The sequence below is a fragment of the Numida meleagris genome, chromosome 2, assembly GCF_002078875.1.
Source record: "Numida meleagris isolate 19003 breed g44 Domestic line chromosome 2, NumMel1.0, whole genome shotgun sequence".
Taxonomy (NCBI): domain Eukaryota; kingdom Metazoa; phylum Chordata; class Aves; order Galliformes; family Numididae; genus Numida; species Numida meleagris.
This window is the reverse complement of record NC_034410.1, coordinates 29,314,794-29,337,027: the sequence shown is the minus strand read 5'-3', so window position 1 is coordinate 29,337,027 and position 22,234 is coordinate 29,314,794. Positions and strand designations below refer to the sequence as shown.

Here is a 22,234-nt window from a genome sequence, read left to right as displayed (position 1 = left end):
CTTAATATACATATATATAGATATGTACATACAGTGTTTAATATCCTAGCAAATAAGAGGGCTTTTTTTTTTTTTTTTTTTTTTTTTTTGATAATGCTGGCCTTTGGCAAGAGTAATTTTTAGGAAATGCACAAAATGAGATAAGACCTCTGAAGAATTGACTTGATGATAGTTCATTAGCTTCACAATATTTTTCTTTGTTCTGTGTTGTGAATTTTTGTTTAAATTGAATCTGATCTACTTTCGAGGAAAAGTGATCTTCTGTTAAAAAAAAAATAATAACAACTAAATGACCAAATCTTGTGCTTGACAAGATCAGCTTTAGCACCTGAGTTGGCAGATTACCACCCCTGAGCTTCTATTCTTGCCTGCTGCAAGTTAAAGCTGATTGGGACATTTCTAAAATGGACCTGCCTGCAGCAATGTCAGAGAACTTTGCCTCTCAGTTGAACAGTTTCACCTCTCACTAATCTAAGCATCAAGTTCTGTGGCACCAGGCCATCTCTGTGCCATGAAAGGACAAAAATAGAACAAAGTCTGATGAAATTGTTTCCTTTAGTTATGAGCACCATACTGATATGCTAAATTCTGCCTATCCTCTCTGGCAGAGATACCGTTGCATGTTCCAGATGAGCAGATTAAGTCTCTGCATCTCACTAACAAAAGAATATCTAATTATTTCCTCCTCTGATCAGTCAGATCATGTTTATCCTTTTTTCCTCTAAAATTAATGTGTCTAAAATTAGGAACTTAGTTGCTTAAAGTCCCTGATAATGGAGGGAATTGAGTTCCTCCAGCTAGTTCTTTACTTCTTAGGTAAACTGAGTCCTGATCTAGAGTCAGCCATGGTTTTCTAGTAGGTATGTAGGTAAGCAAGGATGGACAGGCTCTTGTTTTGAGGGTTTCAGTAATTTGTCTGAAATTATGTACATGTAGCCAAACACGTTGTGAGTTTTCACAATCATGCCTTACTATTCTGAACTGAAGTAGGTAAATGGTTGTTATGAATTGTCAGAATTGACAGGGTTGTGCCACCTTAAAAAAAAAAAAATGCCAGAGCAGCTGGGAGTACATTACACCCTCATTGCTCTGTCCTGTGGCTAGTCCAAATTCAGTTGTCTGGAGCTGCACTGAGTAACCAATCATGTAGAGCCTTGAATGCTCTGAGATGACAAACCTCCAGCCCTCACTACATTTCCATACCCACTTGCACTGCACTTCGCACCTTGGGGTGGTATCAGGGTGGCCTTTATCACTATGCATTTTGATGTCTTCTCTAGAAAACATCACACAATCAAAGCTGTGTAACTGAATCCAAGGAAACAGACTTATTTTTGGTAGATGTTATGACAGGACTATGCCTATTTTAGTACAGCCTGGGATAAAGGGGAAGGACACACATTAGTTATAACACCTGTGTGGAGGTGATATTTAATTTGAATGCACAAACCATACTGAGTCTGATTTTATTACAGCCAGCTTTGAGTATGGATCTGAGAAGAGAACCTCAAATCATCCTGAAACCTAAAATATACAAAAAAGAAACAATACTACCACAAACACTTCCTTAATTTCTACACTGTGGCACCATGGTGGTAGCACTAGGTTGATACAATTGATACCTATAAGAGGAGTGAAAAGTTATAGCATTTAAAGGCTGATAAATCTTCCTGCACACAAACTGGGGAGATGGAAGGAAGAATGAGGAACAGCAGAAAACAGTTTGTTTCCTGGCTGACTTATTAAAGTTGTGCACTATTGAGATTTTGCCTTTCTTCTTTCATTTCTTCCTGTGTGGTCAGGACAAGAAGTAGTACTGTACAACTATCACAGCAAGGAATATCAGGGAGAAACTCAACAGTCAGAATATTTAGAGAGATGCTATGAATATTTTGTAGAATTTGGAAAAGAGTAGAGAGATTTTATAGTTTTAAATTTCTTTTCTTAATAGTTACTGGCCAAATTCTTTTCTGGTATGTAAGAATTATGTAGTACTCCAGAAATGAAACAAGACCAGCTTATCCTACAATCTCTCCTCCTTTACTACAACAACATCAAAATTAAAGGAAATGCAATGGACTTTCCTAACATGTATGAGCCATTCTTAGCCACCCAGATAGCTCGGTATTTAGCTCATGAGCAACACTGTTAGGCTCACTAAAGATTTATTCTGTAAAAGTCTAATTTCTTACACGGTGGTGTTCTTTCCCATCTCCTCCTCTTGCAGTTTAAAAATCTGACTTTACACGTTACAGGTTTGGAGCAGTGTCTTTGAGGGGGAGAAGGAGGGGATGGATTGGATAACTGCCCAATTTCATATGATAAAAGTGAAATTCTCTTCTGTCTGCAGAGAAATCCCCAGGGAACAACGTATGAAACCCAAACTTAAATAAAATCATATCCTGTTTGCAAACATCATATTCCCTTTGCTGCTCAGTAATCTGGACCCATAAACCCCAGCACAGCTTGAGAGCCCATTCCTCATCTAAACAAATGCCATAAGCCCCTTTATACTTTTACAGCCATGTCAGAAAATAATATTGACTGCCAATAGTGATGTGATTGGAGTTGCCTCCTCTGAGCCATAAAAGAAGCAGTCTGTTATCAATTTCTCTAAATGCATCAAGGGAATTATGGGTCGGTTCAGTTCCAAGTTATAAATGACAATTCAAAAGCCGCAGAAGTGTTTGAAGCTGGGAGCCGATGATGACATTATCATAAAAGCCCGCTCTTCTTTGCTTTTGTGGGTTTTTTGCCTATCAACTAGGCAAAAAAATATGGCTGAGAAATGACTTCAAGATTTCTTCACACAGCAGCAGGTCAAACAGGCAGGAAAACAATCACTATTTTTAGTGACAGACTGAGGCAAAGAGATGAAACTTGCTCCCATTAAACATAGATTTCTGCTTCTTTTTTTTTGTCATTTTCAAAGCAGAACAGAAGGAGAGGAATTGCAATAGATGGATGCACTGATCAAATGATCAGTTATATCTCTAGTGGCTGTTCACAGAAGAAAAAGTTATAACGTTGTCTGATAATTTGCAGGACCAAAAAGTAATTTGTGATTATTCTCCCCATTTGGCTATTTCACCTACAATTTACCCACCTCCTGGAAACCTTCCCACATTCCAAACCTCTGACCAGCTATGAGAAACTATCTCTTATTATTAGAAACACTGGCTGTAGAGCTGATAGTGTCTCTTAAGCGCAAGGAATTGCACCTCCCAGTATTAGAACTCTTTGACAACAATTAAGCCTGTCACAAAGCTAAAATTGGAAAGAAAAAAAAAGAATAAAAAACATTATTGCAAAAAGAGAAGTCTCATACTTCAGCAGATGTGTTGCTGGCTCTAGATAGCTCTGATAAAAAATGAACTGTCATTGAAAGAAAACCTGTTACGGGTAAATTTAGGAGTTCAGATATAGACTTCCTTTTTTTCTACATATATATTAGATCTGTTCGCTTTGGCTGTCAGTATGAGTCATCTTTGGGTTCTTAGGCAGGGAGATATTTATCAGTTGTGCTGCTTTTTATTCTTCCTTTTCTTTCCTCCTTCTTCTGAAATCCTGGCATATACCAAGTCAAATTCAGTAGTGACTCTGACGTAAGTAGTCACTATCACTACTTGAAAATATATTCATAGAGATGAAAATCTTTTACTGAATCAGTAAGCAGTAGCTTTACACATATTTTGCATTGATGCAAACAATACAGAACTGTAAAGGAAGAGCACCCCACAATATCAGAACTTTTTTATGGACACTGCCTCTTGTTTACTTTGCAGAATTCTTGATAAAGTTTTATTTTAATGCAATTGCAAAATCCAAAAAAGAGGATCCCTCATCTTGGCTGCAATTAATTGGCACTATTAGAACAGACAGAGATGGCAACAAAATTGGGTTTTGTTTAGGGTTAAGGAGGTTAGCTGCACCTTTAAGTCCTGTCAGAATAATGGAAGCCATCCCAAGTTCATGCCAGTAGTCTTTACTGCCCATCGGCTCATTTTGTCTGCAATGCCTACAAAGTCTTAAATTCCAATCTTTATTCCAAAAATAGTTCACATTTTGTCAAAGTGATTGTTTCATGTGAAATATATAAACTTTGTGGAAGAGGTGCTAGGACTTTATTTATAAATGTATGATAGGTAGATTATATACTTAGGCACATGGCCTTTGCTCCCTCCTGTGCTCTGTCTTATTGGCTCAGTGTTCCTTTCAACAGTGGTGCAGCTTTAGTGTGGTGTGAGGGTCCCCATCCAGAAGCAATTTATTATCTCCTCCATAATAACAACATTCCTTAAGAAACGGGAACTCTGATATTAAATAAAACCTGGCAGTGAAGAGAAATAATCCTAGATGGGAACATCCCCAGTGTGAGTAGTTTAATCACACATCTATTTAATAATAGAAAGGCTGCCTCATAACTGCCAGCAAGGTTCCTGTACCTCTGAAGACAATAGAATCAAAGAGCACTTAATCAAGAAAAAGCTATAAAGTATTCTGAAAGAACTAAGGTCTTTATCTTATTTTTGTAACACTTTCTCACTCCCTTATTTAGTAAACACATAGCCAATTAAGCAAGCTAAAAATACAGAGAAGATATGAAAAAAATTACATGATTCCATGCCTCCTCACAATCTTTGCATGAACTTACGCCTTTCACATTGATTACTGCTTCATAAAATTCAACTAAGTTGAAAACTACTAAATAGCAATGCTTCTTTCTTTCTACCATCTTTTTTGAAAGTAAATGTAGGAATTGCTTTCCAGGCGGTTTGAAGCAGCTCCCTTTCCCATAGCTCATCTTAACCAACAGACAGCTAAATATCACTGAAAGAGAGCTCCTAAACTGATTATTTACCTTAAAGAAGGTCATAACCCATTTCTTTAAGAGGCCCACAGCAAGGCTGACAATAATAATATGTAGAAAGGGAAACCAAGTAGAAAAATATAAATAAAGGATCAATTTCTACAATAGCTTCTTTAATCCATTTTCCATGATTCTAAATCAGAAATAAAGAGACTCCTGAAAGTACAGATAAATTCAAGTGTTTAAAAAGCTAATTTATGCTGAGCATTACTATCTTGTGTTTTCTTTACAGTGGGCAACACACTTTCATTACTAAAAGGGTTTCAAAGGATTTCAAACTCCATTTCAATTTATGATTTTTAATACTAACTCATCAATACCTCAATAACATGTTTAATAGAAAAACTCTTTATAGTTTTATTTTCAAAGCATACCACAGTCATATTTACTTTCCAAAGCCCTCAAAAATTTTTTTGCACCAGCTTCTCTTTGCTCAGAAGTCTGAACAAAATTCTTTCATAACATCATTCATTTCTTGTTTAATCCTGTCTAAACATCTTGATTACTGCAGTAACTGTGAAAAAAACACCATATTGACAATTAATTTCACCTTTTTTATAGAGAAATTTGTGTACACAAGTATGTGTGTGTGCATCTGTGTACACAGAAATGCACACAGGTGCATGCGTACATGGATGTCCACAACTACGTGTTACATTAGGTGATCCATACAAAGGAATGATCCCCAAGCTTCAAATATAGTAAGTTGTTAATCACCAAGTTCCAGATTTTGGTCAGAACACTTAGCAAGCCTAAGTCCACAGTAAAGGGATTTGATTGATTACTAGTTCCCGGTCTTTTCATTCTCTGTAACTCAAAGTACAGAAATCCTCAAACATTATTAAATACTGAAAACTCAAATGAAATTATTACTATTGTGCACTAAATTCTTACACATATATTTTTTTGAGTATCTCAAAAAAAGAAACTATAAACAAGATTACTATGGCATGGATAAAAGTAAATAAAATATTAGAAATTTGTATTGGAAGTTGACCTATAACTCTGATTTCATTCCAGAGATTGTGGCTTTATTCCTGAGTACCGAGAAAGAGCAAAAAAGCCCTAAAGCATGTAGGCATCACTCAGACAGCCCATCCATACCTAGTAATATCAGCATTTTGATATCACTGACATTAGTAAATAATGCACTGAGCTGAACTAGATGTGTGGAATACTGCTGTGTGGGGGAAAAAAGGAAAAAAAAGGAAAAAAAAAAAAAAAAAGAAAATACCTGAAACATCTGTACATGAAAAATGATTTGTCCTTGTATTATCCTCACTAGAATTTAGTATGAGCATGATGCCAAGATCAGTAGAAATTCTCCATTCTAAATGTTTTCAATAATTTGGATGAATTATCTACCTACTGTTTCAACACATACTTATCTATAAATTTTTGCCCATTAAATACTTATATTCAACACTTCTATTTCAGAACAAATTTGTTCTGGTAATCTGGTGTTTTCTTTTCTGCTCGCTGAGCAATGCAAAGCTATGTTTACTTTTCAGCAATTTACGAAGCAGTTTCTTCACATTTCATTCTGCTAGAAGCAACTGCACCCATGTTACTTTTCTCAAAAATAGATCACATGCAAAAAAAACAGTAGGACAAATAAGAAATGTACACATTTCTACAAAACGCATTCCTATCTGTTTCATATGCTTATTGCAATGTATTTTACTCATGTCTTTGCAAACAGTAAGATAGTGTCAAAGGTCTCCTCTCTAGATTTATCAACTTCTCGTGACTTTGAATTGTTAGTAAAACAGTGCTACAGAATTTATGAATTAATACATTTGTTGTGTGCTGTCCCCTCTTGACAAAAACAACCAAACATCTACTTACCCCAAGTCCCCCACAAGGCAGCAAGGAAAAGAGTTTTTGAGACACGTTTCCTATATATTAAAGAAAAAAAAAAAGAAACAATAAGCATCAATTATCAAAAAATCATTTAAATACTGGAACAGTAATCTCTACTGTAATTCTGATTTCTGAATTTAGGCATCACACAAAGAAAATAAAGAACTTGAGTAATACTTCAAAAGCAAATCAGCCATGGGACATTTTAATTACTTTTTTGCAACAGTGACAAATCATAAGATCGGTAAGCAAGGGTTTCAAAGGAGTGTACAAGTAATGAACTCAACTTCACAGAAAATCACTCTGAACTAGGGCTAGTAGTCAACCTGGTATTTTTAGCTCCTGAAAAGATAAGCAGCTTGCCTACGCTACTCATCTCAGCTTCTTCCACAGCCAGTGGAGTGAGGTAGGCACCTCTCCGCAGCCTGGATGACTGATGAGATGAATTGTACTTGAGAAGTGCCTGTTTCTTTTCACTGACAAAAGAGTGAACCTCATTAAGCTTCACATGCAACTGGTGACTATTTCTTAACTTCAGCTCTCCAAAAAGTTTCTCCTTCAAAAACTGTTGTCTTCTTCCTAGCTATTGAAATGTGGGTCTGATTATTTACATCCCATTAATGAATATTTAAATGTTTTTTTATTTTATTTTTATGCTTTAATATTTTAAAATATAACATGAAATACCTTTTTCATTATTTATATCAGTATTACTCAGTGAATATATTCTTCTAAAGGAAACAGAAACTTATTAGGTTTTAGAATCTATTTTCTAGCTTATTATGCTTTACACATTAGATAATGTGATAAAGCTAATAATTACAATCACTTTTTATTTGTTCACATTTTCTTTTTTTTTGAACCACTAAACTCATTGTTTGTCTTGATAAGGACGATCTTGAAATCGGGTAAGAATCTCAGGATTTGATGCAGTTCTTATTGAAGTATGTAATCTGATCCTAAGGCAGCTGTGGAAGAGAACACATACTTTTCTCTTGCCGTATCACAGAACTGGCTTTGTGGCTTTGCCATATGGAGGAAGAGTTAGATAGTGAATCACTCAGGTTACCAAGAGGAGCCACCCATTGTTATGGAAGGGGCAAACACAGCAGTTACTCATGTTTAGCAGGTGCCAATGAAATGTATAAAGACAATTATAAGCCATCATCTTTGAAGTATGGGAGACCAGACTGAAAGGTCTGAGAGGAAGAAAGTGCTTTATGCTTTGAGTAAAATCCAAGATGCATTTTTAACCGACTAGAGGCCTTTGATCAGTTTGCACACTGTGCCAGAGAAGCGAAACAAAACCTCCTGTGGAGCTACCAGGGGAAATGCAGGTGCACCAGCTATGCAAAGTTCTCGTACTGCGAGTCCTAATGGCCTCAGACACGCAAGGAAATGTTTACCGACAAAGACTGCTGGAGCAGAGCTATGGAAGGATTTTCCAGATCTCTTGCTAAGCAGATCCAGCAACCAATGTGAACAGCAGTTTCTCACTTTTTGCTATAGGAAAGATCAAAAAGTCTTGAGTGGCTAACTAAAAAATTAGTGCTGCTAAAGTGACAGGAGATGTTAATGGAAACATAGAATGAAATTTGAGATAAAAGAAGGCATTTTTAGAATATTGAATGACTAGACTTTTTTCTTAAATTCCATTGCATAAGAGAGAACAGATGAATTCTCATTTATCTCCGTGCAGCAGGGCACATTGTTTATGGTAAACACTATTAAAAACAACAAACACAAAGTGAAAACAGAAAAGCAGATGGTGAGGAAAGACACTAAAATCAATCAACGGATAGCATTAAAACAGAAAAACAAGCATAAAGCCTTTTCAGCTTATCAAGAAATTTGCCAGGATACTAACTTCTTATTGCGCAAGAGTGAAAAAGATGAAGATAGAATTTGCAAAATAAGAAAAACATCAAGATTTCATTAAAAGAACCTTGGGAAAGGCTCCACTAAGACAAAGAGAGAAAGAGAGACCATCACTTGGCTATCCTCTAATAAAGAAAGGAGCTCACAACACTTCTCCAAAAATGAAAATCAATAGAAAAAAACAAACCCTAAAGATAAATTGCAAGAATTTTCCATCGTGTTTGGAGTTGCCTCAGCTGAATTTGGTAAATAGCAGATATTTCCCAATACCACCCTTTCTTACCCAGGATACATCCAGAATAAAATAATAATAGAAAGAAGACACAGATACTTCAATAGACAAGGACTGCTCCAAAAGTAATACCTCTAATTTTATGATGTTGGCCCACAACATCAGAGGCAAATGGTGGTGGTATGGCAGTAGAGGATGAATCTTCTCACCAATATTCTGTTACATATTGTTGCCGTCTGACAGATGGCAGCAGAGAGGCAATCTGACAGAATGGCATCTGACGTAGAAATGGATATGAAGCAAAGGTGTGGAACTGAATTCCTCTGTGCACAAATAACATCACCCATTGACATTCACTGATTTTTGCTAAATATTTATGGAGATCAAACTATGGATGTGAGCACAGTGAGGCAGTGGGTGGTGCATTTCAGCAGTGGTGACAGTGGTGTGAAAAATGAGGCATGTTCTGGATGGCCATGCAGATTTGGGTGAGCATGGCATGTGAGTTCTTGCTCATCATTGGTGGAAAATGCATAGCTAATGGTGATGACTATGTTGAAAATTGGTGTTTTGTAGCTGAGAATTTGCTCTATCCAGTAGTGTTAGTGTGGTCTTTGTATCTGTTGCTGTTTCCATCGAAATACATAGGAAGCATTACTTTCAGAGTGAGCTATGTAAAAGACAAATAGCTTTGTATCATGTCAGATTTTGCAGTCACAAGCAAATCACTTGGCAAGAAAGATCTAGAGAAGATTCACCACAAGAATTCACAGGTAGAGCTAGAAATATTATACTCAAGGAGTATAGTATAGTAGGAGTTGGCTAGGCAAACGTGGTGGTGAGGCAGGAAGTCCCTATAGAAGCCAAGAACACCGCTTAGGAGATTTGCAATTCAGGTCTGATAGTCTGATGAGCAAGAAGAGTGATGGGAAAACACTCCCTAAAAACAAACAAACAAACAAAAAAAAAACAACAGAAACTCACCACCAACAAAAAAATCCAGTAAAAAATGTGTTCACTTGTTAAAAGGCACAATTTAGTAAAAAGTAATGACAATTTGAAGAATATGCTTGCTTCCAGTGTCATCCTTTAAGAATGAAGACATTTTTTCTAAGGAAGTAATTGCAATTGCACAGATGCTCTATAAATGCATCCTTTTGTTGTACTTTAAACATTGCCTCACTGTCAGGGATGTGCTGACAGAGTATTTGCCACTTTTAAAAACTTGTGATAATAGGAAAATTGATTTCTAGAAAACCTTTATTAATTATGGTTGGAGAGGTAAAAAACAATCAAATTTTTAAGACCTGTTTGGTAACTGTTCTGCCCTTGAGCTTATTCAGAGGGGTTTGAAAGGTTGTATTCTGTCACATGAAACCGTAATGTGATGTGACACAGTCTCCATATTAGTTTCATTCATGTCAAAAAAATGTAATGCAACATAACATGTTGTTTAACACACTATGGTGAAATATGATCAGTTAAAAGCTAAACTGCATGATAGTGTAAAAATTGAAGCAATCATTTGCAATAGCTGCTTTTGTAAGCCCTGAATCAGAGAAATAAAGCCAGAAGTTCAAGACAGTTTATACTCTGAAAGCATGACAAATATGTGAACAATATCTATGTGCACAATTCTCTCTGATTTCAGTAGTTCACAGCTGTTTTACTTCGCAGCCTTCCAGAAAAGAGTTGTTTTCCTTAATAGAGAAATCAGCATTTTTTGACAGGTAGCACATTTCTAGATCTAGTCATTCTATAAATTTCATTCCTTCAGGTGTTTCTGTTTGCAAGATACCGAAACTTCACGTGAGCAAGAAAAGACATTCAGAAAATGCAAATGTCCTTTTCGGAACAGGGAACAAATATTTTTCTGAGGCTTAAATGGAGAACAAAGTGTGACCCTGTTTTTCTGAATGCACAGAGGAGTAAGGGAAGGAACAAAACCCTTTTCATTAGAATGCAAAGCCATAATCTGATGGAACAATTTCTGTAGAAAAAAAATGCACTTTAATTGAAACGGGAAAGTTATGAGATTATGTTGTTATTGATGACATTTTTTATGAGAAACATTTCCTTTAGACTTTTCTCCTTCACTACACATCATTTTGAATTTTTGCACCATACCAAGACGTTAATTTTAATGTCAGCATTGGTTAGGTTCAACCACGCTGAACTGGGGACAATGAAAGATAGAACAGTCACACTGCATTTTGGAAAAATGTAAAAGATAATTAAGTTATTTTATATAGGAGTATGAAAGCTCAAATGGTTAGAGTTTCCAGCCAAAAAAACAGGCACATGCAAAAGCATGTAGGAAGGGTGTTTCGTTGACCATTGTCTTGGTAAAAGGCCATGCAAGAGGCAGCAAGAAAACATCCTACAGAGACAGAAAAGGGCATTAAGCCAAAGATACACTCAGGATAAATGCCAGGAGTGTGATCTCAATGTAAACTCAGAGAGTAAATGTTTTGGACCGAGTGCCAAATGAAAAAGGCAAAGAGTGTGAAATAAAGAACTGTGAACAAATAAACAGATTTTTGAGATTAGGTAAACAGAGCATTCTGCATTCTGTACACATAGGTAGAAACACAGCAAGAAAACCTGGGTCCATTACTTGCTCCATAACTGAAACTACACACTGCATCCCATACAACAGTCCAAAATGGGAACGAGATTTCATATAAATGTATGTTATATTAAATAATGCAAAAATTAAAATGAAATGAATCAAAATAAAAAAAATCTAAATGAAATGCTTGACTCTATCAAAATGGAACATTTTGACAATGTTGATGAGCCCAAATGAAATTTGTTTCCAATTTTTCATTTTGCAGGAATTTAGTGCTTTATTCTTTCTTTATTTATTTACTTTTAATGGGGATTTCCTACCTTGAAAATTCTAGCTTCTGAGAACATATCATACTGTAACTATTTTTCAGCATTCATTTTGTTTTGTCTAAGGTGTATAAACTTAGATAATACTGTGATCAATACATTTTTCCTATCTACTTTTATGACTCATGAAGCCACAGTTTACCTTATAGAGGGAACTCTTTCCAAAGCAAAATAATTGTTCTGTATTAATACAGATAGAACAGCAATTTCTTTTGATGGCTAGTATTGTGATTGTTTGGGTTGGGTTTTATTACATTTAGGCAAATCTCCACATTTTAGAAAATTAAATTAATTTAATTTAAATGAATTAAAAGTAGCTGAGAATGTGTTTCATCTCATGTGAAGGGTAGAAAAGGCAGGATTTCACTCACAGATTATTTTCAAAATACTCTATTTGTGTTTCCTTTCACATCTTCTGTAGCAGGTGTGACAAGAGGCTCTGTTTCTTGCTCCAGTCATGACAGTGCTCAATTTAACCTTACTTCTCTACTATGAAAGCATTTGATGAGCATTGGCTGTTTGTGAAGATATTTGATACGAAAGTCTTGACAGTTTCATGGCATTCTGTATGTCCATAGGTCCACTTAATATTTTAATAAGTCTTTTCCCCGTTATTCAGAAATATATGGCATTCTGCATAATGGGAAAGCATTAAAATAAAGTTCACTTCATAGCAAGACTCAGGCATGGTATCTGCACTTAGCATGGCTGAAGTCACTGAAATAAAGCAAATGAGAACAGCAAACAAGCAGTTCTGACAAGCAAGTGTATCTTAAACTCCCATTTTCAAAGCAGAGAACACCAGGAGATCGAAGACCAACTGTGTTCAAAATTGCCATTGATGGAGAACAAATTACAATAAAGGGTTAATGCTTTGACAGTTTTGAAGCAAATGAGAAGAAACTTCTCTTTGTGCTTTCCAGCCTGTGCATTTTGCTAATCTATATTTGGCTTCCATTGTAACATTCTCCTTCCACATAGCAATGCATTTGGAAAAAGTGAATTTTTGTCACACTGCTTGCCAAGTATTTTAAACTGACACCAGCTATGACTAATGACAGTGCTGGAATGTGCTGTTCTCAGTAGAATAGAGGCCTGTACAGACCTAGGAGTTTCCTGGGGTCCAGCTTCTGTCTGTTCAGGGGGCTGGTGCCATACAGCAGTGAATGATGTTCAGAGTGAACCAGCTGTATTTCCTCCAGACTGGCTTTTCGACCTCGAATTCGCTGAAAGAAAACAGCAGAGGCCTACAATATTCCACTGACAATATTTAGGGGGAAAAAAAAAAAGTAAAGGTTCGAAATAACATTTAGTATGATTAATAATGGGTTGAAATTGTGTCATGCAGGAATGTGACACTGATTTGTTTATTAAAGTAATGCTATATGAAAAACAAATGCATGTGTGGTTTATCACAAATGCTTAAGTTGTAGCAGAGTTAACTTAATAAAGGATTTCAAATACAAGAGAAAGAAAAGATTCTGACTCTTCTATACATTATTTTAAGAAATACAAACCAAAGGGTGAGATATTTCTTAAATCAGAGAGTTGACTAGAAAATGTCTTGTTTAAAGAACAAAATCTTATTCACACCTGTAAGCTGCAGATGTGTTCTCAATGCAGATTTATGTTTTTATGTTATTACTGCAATTTATCCTGCTGGGAGAGCATGATCACCATGAGGATGGCCGTGGAGAGAAAGAAAATTAACGTTTACATTCAATAAATGTATTCTCTGTATTTTTATTTTTTGACAGTATGTTCGATCTTCGAGGATCATTTTTCTTGTTGCAGATACTGACCTGCTTGCTTCCTTATCTTTTTATAAGTGAGATTTGTCTCTTTAACTGTTTCTCCAGCTTTATCCTCATTTAAATCAGTGTTAAAAAAAAAAAAAAGAAAGTTCTATACATTTAATCAGTTTAGAAAGGGAGGTAGACAGGAAAGAAGGGAGAAACAATAAAACTAACACTTTCTTATTCAGTAGATCTGCTCCTTGTATGTATTTTGAGTTACAGCCTGTCATAAAAATATTTACTTTTCTGCCAGTGCAAGTGCCTTTGCAAATACAACAACATGAAGCAGATTTTGTTGAGATTCAGGCATAATAAAGAGCACTGTCAACAAAGTTCTGATCCCAAGATCATCTTTCCTGTTGATATTGGATAACACAAAGAGAAAACAGACTATTTTTAAGGTCTTAGACTCTGTTTGCAGAGCTGGTCATTATGAACACCTAGGGCAAAATCTTTCACGGCTTAGAGTGTGGACCTGTCTGACTGTCAAGGCCTACAGATAAATAGGTACAGAAGTTATCTAAATAGACCATCTTATTTTCACTACACCGATTAACCTTTTACCGAAATATTGCTCACATCTATTTTTTTTTACAGGTTAAGCTGTCGTTATATCCATCATCTACTCATGCATATCAGGAAGCACCAAGATCTTCACTAGGAGAAGAAAGCAGTATTATAAATATAAAAGAGAACATAGTTAGGAAGAAAGGAGTTGCCTAGGGGCAGTCAGAGGAATCAAGCACAGTTTATATTGAGTTAAGCAGAGGCAACTTTTTCTGACAAATGAGGAAAAATGCCCTAAGAGCTGGATGTAGATAACTGTGGAACAAGCTTCCATCCAGGGTTATGGTGGAAGTCATATTCCTTGTAGTGTTAAAAACTTGTCTGGACACAGCAGTGGAAAAAACATTTTAGGGAATGATCCAGGAACTAAATGACTTAATAAACCTTTTTTTCATCTCCAATTTATTCAGGCCTCTCCCAGTCTCACATGAGAATTTGTAGCAGTGTATTCACATCCTCTAAACACACAGTTGCACAATCAAAACCAGCACATTATGTTACTTCATGGAATCAGTACACTCTATAATAGTTCTTCTGAGTCAGATGAAGTCTTTTTCTTCACAAGTGAGGTGACTAGTAATATTTATTCATTCATCCATTCTCATAAAGTTCTTTCTAATAAGCTGCTTTAAAATCTGTATACCCAGTTCTCCACAATGAAACAAGAAAGGAAGGCTGGCTTCTAGAACAGCTAAAACAAATGTGTAAGAAAAGTAAAGGGACATTTTATGAAACTCACATCAAAGAACCTTGAGTAAAATACTGTCTGGTCGTATATTTTCTACAAGTTACACAAAATCTCTATAAGAGTTTTTTAAGACAGTTAATTGTCTGGCTCTTTTTTAAGTGCTCTTAAATGCTGTATCACTTCAACTATAAAGAGACCACAGCCATCCATTATTCTTGTAGCAGGGAGCTGCATGACGTCCTGTGGCTCTGCACTAACAGAGTAGGGTCTGGAAGTGACCTCTCCAAAACGAATCAGAGTGGCGCAGTATTTTGCTGAGGAGCTACCTGTTACCCAATACTGTCAGTTAGATTTTCTAGGAAGAAACAGGTTGTGCAGAAACAGGCTTAGTGAAGAAAACAGATATCATGAAATAGCCCTTTCCCAGCTACTCCCAGGAGTGAGGCCCTTGGGGTGCAGCCAACAACTGAACTGCCAGGGCAGGCAGAGCATAGAAATGTCCTTTCTCCAAGGCTTCTCCAGCTCCTACACCGAGTGCCAGCCAGCACTTATAAACAGTAACTGGCAGGAGAAAAGGGAAGGGTAAACACTGCATACATCTGTGCTGTTTCTGCATTCCTACCTCCTCATTCATTACGCCTTTCATCCCACCTTTGCTCTATCTCTGCAAGTAAAGCCATGGTCAGTAACATAAAAATTCCAACTATCTAAGTCTCCACACAAAAAAATGTGTTACTAAAAATGATCTGTAATAATTGCTAAGAACAATCCTTTTTACACGATGATTTTAGGATTTAGGAGATACACAAAAGCACATGCTATAATGTGCTTTTGTTGCCAGTGTCTGGAATCATATAACTTCTCTTATGCAAAGTAATTGTTTATGGCTCTTACTGGCATGAGCTATCCAGTGATACAACATATGCATCTGTATAACTTTAGACATACATTTTTATCCATGTCATTTTTATTTTAATGTCCTTCTTCATTGCCCATGCTATTATCAAAAGCCTAAAGTATACTAAAAAGCAGAAAATAGACATAAAACTGATAAGAAAGGTGAAATAGCACAGAATTTGTGGCCTGTATTTCATCTGGGGGAACCTGAAAGAGCTTCACTAGTCATACATCAGTAGCAGAAGGCAAGTCATCCTTCTCTAACATACATGACAATTTGTGTGTTGACTTGCTCCCCTGCCATGTGCAGTTCCCTCATCGTTGGAGACATTTGCACATATCAGGAGAGCAAAATGCACCTGAGTGCTTCAAAAAAACAGTCCAGAACCAGAAAGTTATTCACCCCAGAACAGGAAAATGCTTTCACCTCTCACAGAATTTAGGGTCAAAGAGAACTGTCTAATCTGGTCTCCTGTTTAAAGTAGACCATTAAAGTTTCACACAGATAACCTCTATTAACCTAGAGATTTTGGTTAGCGTTTCAGCAGACTAAACTCTTGCATAGTCAGAGATTCAAAAAGACAAAGGTGACACCACTTGTTTCTCACTGCTAAACTAACAGGAATTGTTGACATAGCTTAAGCAATATTTCTCGCTCAGGTCTCTCAGTATGTGTCCATTGCCTTTACTGCAGCTATTCATATGGATATAGAGTTTCTGTGAAATTTTCCCAGGATATCCAGTTTATAAACAAGGTCTTCAGAGTTTTTCTTATTTTTCTGGGATTTCTCATCATTGTTCAATTCTCTCATTTTTTTTAAAAAAGAGATAATACGAGTATTTTGCCAGTCAGTACATCTTTCTCTCTCTTTTTTTGTGGGAATTGCAGGTGTATCTCTGACATTCACACATCTACAGAGAGATGCAGTTATTATCTTCATGTGTTTTGATCTTCCAGTGCCTAGTCTGAATATGTTTTAAACTGCAGAGTTTTGCTCTTAAAGTGTCTTCATGGACTTTTCCTGCATTATTTCTTCATTAGTGGTCAGCTGAGGTTCAGAGGATTTTTTTAAATGTATTTTTGTTCATGTGATCTGGAAGAAACAAAGGTTTTAAATTCCTTCATTCTCTCCCCTTCAGTCCATGAGATATAGACAGTAGGAGGTGTAATGTCTACCATTACAGAAAACTAGCCAAACCAAGATCAAATTCCATGCTGAAGAGGAAAATGTTGCTGAACCACAGTCCCTACAGGAAGGAGAGGTGGGAGCATGAAGTGATGCCTTGTCTAAATTCTTCTTTTCTTCTCTAAAACTGTACTGATCAGGGTAGTCCAATGTCAGTCATGTGTGCATAAATTAAGGCCCCACAGGAGTTATGTAAATACTTCCTCTCCATAAAGCAAGTGGAAAGCAGACATCACTACCAAAACATAATTCAGCCCTTCTTTTGTCCCAAAGGTATGGCAGCTATGCACTGCTCTTTACAAAGAGAAAATTGTATGACTTCAGTGTCAAACACCATTTTGTCAGACTGTCCATCTGCTGCCATCTGTCACACAGTCACAAAATGCAATGAAAATTGGCAGGAAAGTTCAGCCTGTGCTGCCATACCACCAACATCTGCCTCTGATGTTGTGGTCCAACATAATGAAATAGGAGGCATTACTTTTGGAGTAGCCCTCATAAATTGAGCAGTGCCAGCAAACATTCATAGGCAGAAGAACACAATCCTCTGTACTGATAAATTGTTAAAGGGGTCCTTCACACAATTTTGGTTGAGTAGCAACAGGCACTATCCTAAAAAACTTCCCAAACATGGCTTGTGCACTGACATGGGCCTGAGAGCACTCCTGATAGTGTGAGTATAGGCTTTCCAATGCCAGTTGGCCACAGTAGTGGAGAACAGTTCCAGGGACATTTTATTTTGTGGTAATGATACAGCTTTACGTACCCCAATCAAACCTTGTGATTTTACCAAGTTATATTTTAAATATGCTATCTATGGGGACAATATGAGCAATATATATAGTTAATTGGTGACGTCTGTATTAATCTGTCCAGATTCATCTTTTAACTGCAATAACAGGTATGTTTGATTTCCCATGTGCAGATGTCAGTGACTGTTTTTTCCCTGATACAGGTAATGCAGATCATACAGCCATGGGTTATTCGTTTAAATAAAGGTTCTTGCTAGATTTACAAAATATGGAGGGCTCCCCAGCAGACTCCTATGGCTAAGGAAGTACATGTTGGAAGCACAGAGATCTAAGCTACCCTTGACCGAGCCGGATTTGATCCCGGAGCTCCTCATCAGACAAAGAGTGATACTGCAGCTTACTCAAACCATCCTTCAGACTTGGTGCGTCAGACATTGCTCTTGGTAAAACTAGACCAGTGACCTCCCCCCATCCCCTCACTCCTTCTGACAGAAACTCTGGCAAATTATATATTGAGAAATTATATTAAGAAATACTGCTGTCCAGAGGGGACATTCAGAAGTCAGCAAAGGGGGCAGCGGAGTGCAAGTGTAACTTTGGCTCTGCATTTTCAATGTGGTATATTCTAGAATGCAGCTTAATTGTAGTAACACATTACTTCGTGAATAATGCAATTGCCACTCCTTTAGTGATATGAGTTAGATATTTATCTGAATAACATTTCTAAAGAATCAAAATAACACTGAAGCAAATCATTTCAATTCTTCTGTATTTTTAAAATTAACTGAATTTAAGGGTGCATTTGGTATTGAGCAAATGCTAGAGAATTCAGTGAAGCAAAGGACAGATTGCACCATCAGATATAATCCTGTCTTTAGCTACATAAGAGGATCAGGATAAACACCAGATCAATCCATGAGCTTCAAACCAATGTTCCTCCAAGTTTTATAACCAGATATTACATTTTGATAGCTCATTTCACATTCCAGTTTCATTTCTAAACTTACAGTGGGAGTCAAAATAAGTGGAATGACATTCAACATGAAGATTTATTTCCTTTCTTCTCATTCTGGATTTTGTAAGACTCACTAGGCTGCATTTCAATTTTTGAAACGGCAGAATTATAAGAGAAAACTTACAGGAAATATTGAACTGCACGCACTTCAGAATTAACCTGCATTCTTTTACTAATTAACACCTTTTCTAGATCTACACAATTTTCAGTTTAGCAATGTCTATTTACTAAGAGGGATGCTCCAAAAGTAATGCCTCCTATTTCATTATGTTGGACCACAACATCAGAGGCAGATGTTGGTGGTATGGCAGTACAGGCTGAAATTTCCTGCCAATATTTCATTGCATTTTGTGACTGTGTGACAGATGGCAGCAGAAGGACAGTATGAAAGAATGGTGTATGACATGGATATGTGTATGAAGCAAAGATGTGGAACTGAATTCCTCCATGAGAAAAAAAATGGCACCCATTAACGTTCATTGATGCTTGCTGAACACTTATAGAGACCAAACTGTGGATGTGAGCACAGTGAGGTGGTGGGTGGTGCATTTCAGCAGCGGCAACAGTGACAGTGGGTCACCTCCACTGGTACAGATTTTTACAAGTGGCATGCAGGCTCTTGCTCGTAGCTGACGAAAATGCACAGCTAATGGTGAGGACTACGTTGAAAAAAGTGTTCTGTAGCTGAAAACTTGCTCTACCAAAGAGTGTTATTGTATTTTTATCTGTTATAGTTTCCGTGGAAATAAATAGGAGGCATTACTTTCAGAGTGACCTACATACTTACTTGCCCGCTCTTGTCTTTTCTGTATGCATCCTGAATCAATAAGGTATCTAGACCTTCATTTAGTAAAGCACTCAGCTGGGTGTTTAACTTACTTCTTAAGTATGTGATCCCATCAATGAAACCTCTTATTTGATATTTGGCCTTAAGGACCTTGCTGAAAGAAAGTCTTTAAGATTTAAAAACTTATCCAAGCTAATAAAAACACAAAAGCATTAGTCTGTTAGAGTGCTGCCGTCTAGTTAGATGAGTGCATACAACAAATCCATTTCTAGTGCTTGCAGTATCTCACTGCCCAGTATGCTAGGCTACATGCAGAAAAATTCCTACCAAAAAAAAAAAAAAAAAAGGGATCTGTTGTACCAGTTCTTCTGCCTTTGTAAAAACCTAACTATATAATGAAAGTAACTGACTGACTCCCAGCAATTTTGGGGATCCTGCAAAACATAAGCAGACTTGTTGAACTTTGTTGACTTATGCTGCAGTGCAGTAAGCACCTTCAGTTGTCACTGGCTTCTACAGAAGTTGACAGTGCTGTACAACTCATGGCTGAAGCAGTGAATGGCAGGAAAAACTGTTCTTCAGTAATCCAAGTGATATAGGAATCTGAGAGCTCATATTTGTTTTAAGTATAATGTTTTAACATGTGATTTTGAAATGGAATAAAGCTCCATTGTTGCTTTGATACTATTTTTTGCAATATTTATTATATTGCACTTGTATGCATTGATTTGTTACTTGGTACCCATTGTACTGCAGGCAAATGTAAATGCTTATGAAAACAGACTATAGCCTAAAATAAGACAAGGTGAAACATGCTTATGAAGTGATAGGAACTACATTTAAACAAGTAGTGCTCTGTACTACTTCAGAACAAAAAAAAAGTGGTTAGCTGCTTGAAGAAATTAAAAGGTGCTCTACTGAAGGGTCTGTGCTTGTGGTTTGATTGTACCTTACTCAATTCCTATATCAAGGTGAAGAACACAGTTATAGCTGGATTTTATATTCTGATGTATGTGGATAGTGATATTCATTGTGCAAATGCTTTGTTTTACACTTGGAAATTGCACTTTACTGAAATGCATCATTATAATATCATCGGTTAAATCCAAATAATTCCTGTGTCCATTCACTCTATTCTTACAGAAGTAAGATACATTTTGGATTTAAAAATTTGCCATTTACTTAAAAAAAAAAAAAAGTAATGTATCTGGTATTTATTTTTTATTACCTCACACTTGTTTAGCAACCCAGTTTCTTGAAGCCTCGACCAGATGCTTTGGATCCTTCCAGCATGCTCAGGGTGATTGGCATAGTTGCCACACATACACTGGTGCTTCAGCATCAGGCTGTCATACACAACACCTTTGATACAAAAACAACATAAAAAGAAGCAGGGAGTAAAAAAAATGCAAGTTATTCAGACTCATGTCATGCATACCGTCACATAATTGGATTTTATTTGTCAGTAGAAGAAAGATGAAAATTCTGGATCTGTAATTCCTCTTTTGTCTCAAAGGGTCCAAATTTTGACTTAGAAGGAACATCTTGTTACACTGAGAAAGTTAAAAAGAAGATGCTCGAAAATTATACTAAAAACATAACTGTCAAGAAGAAAGAAAATGGAGTGGTGTCTTGTTAAATCCTTTATGTATAGAAAAAATCAATCATGTTATTCTTTATCTCTTTATCTTTCTTTAAGAGGTTGGTTAACCTCTGTATAACAAGAAAATGTTATATATACATAACAGTCTAAGAAAAATCATTCAGAAAAGTCTTTTAAAATAAATTTTGCAATGACAATGACACTCTGTGTGTGTACTACTTAATTGATACAATATATAAGTCCAGATCTCAAAGTATATCAGATGGAAATTTCAGAGACCTGCAGCAGTGGCACTGAGTCCTTTCTCTGTTACATCTACTGCTCGATTAGGACCAAATCCTGTTGTTAGACCACAGTGCAAAGTTTGTTTGGAATTTTCTACACTCATTTCTTCCAAGGACAGAACAACCTTATACCACAGAGGTATCAATATCACATTGTTCTGTAGCTGTGCATCTGAAGAAAGAGAGCAGTTCTAGAACGTTAGGCTCAGGGCTAAACTAACCTTCAGTTTTCTAGGCTCTTAAACCAAGTTTGAGACGTGAAATATAATTTTATTTATTTACTTGCTGTTTGCATATCCCACAGAAATGTCTGGAATCAAAACCATTTTTCTTACCCCTGTCAACCATTTTTATTTGTGAAACATTTTTCTTCCACTTACAGTTGAAAGGAACTCAAATTAACAACTTCTCCAAGCTGCATGACTTGGTATTCAAAACCTCTTTCTTATATATATCAGCCAACACAGCTGCGCTATGCCAACACAGTTCTGGGAAAATTGTTAGCCTGCTACTGAAGAGTCAACCAGTGAAGAAAATACAATATTAAAGTACAGATTCAACAACATGCTCAGTACCACCCTTATTCAGCTAAGATGTTGAATGGACATTGTTTAAAAACTGCTGAATAGGAATCTGTATCCATTGTGGCTAATGCAAAGTTAAGGTTCTGAGATGATTCATTTAGAAACCAAATATTTTAAATTATGCTGTTCTGGGTAGGTTTCCATATTACTTAGCTCATGCCCTTTATATCCAATACTTTGGGATCTTGCTATCTGAGTAAAAATGACATTATGACAGTTACGTTTAGCATAAGGAGAACACTAAAATAATACCTGTATGTGGCATGACTAGTTTTATGCTAAAAGATAATCCAACAAGCAAAACAATACAATAGCAATAAATTCTTGTACATA

The 22,234-nt window shown here is 36.4% G+C and overlaps 1 protein-coding gene across 2 annotated transcripts in view; it reads right to left on the bottom strand.

The window, feature by feature from the left end:
* HDAC9 (histone deacetylase 9) overlaps positions 1-22,234 on the bottom strand; it is a 458,471-nt gene that overhangs the window by 121,009 nt on the left and 315,228 nt on the right. For both annotated transcript variants that reach the window (XM_021386094.1, XM_021386092.1), the window contains 3 exons: positions 20,659-20,792; positions 12,847-12,967; positions 6,719-6,768 (listed from right to left, as the gene is read on the bottom strand). In XM_021386094.1, the coding sequence (XP_021241769.1) occupies positions 6,719-6,768; positions 12,847-12,967; positions 20,659-20,792 (305 nt within the window). The remainder of the gene's footprint in view (positions 1-6,718; positions 6,769-12,846; positions 12,968-20,658; positions 20,793-22,234) is intronic.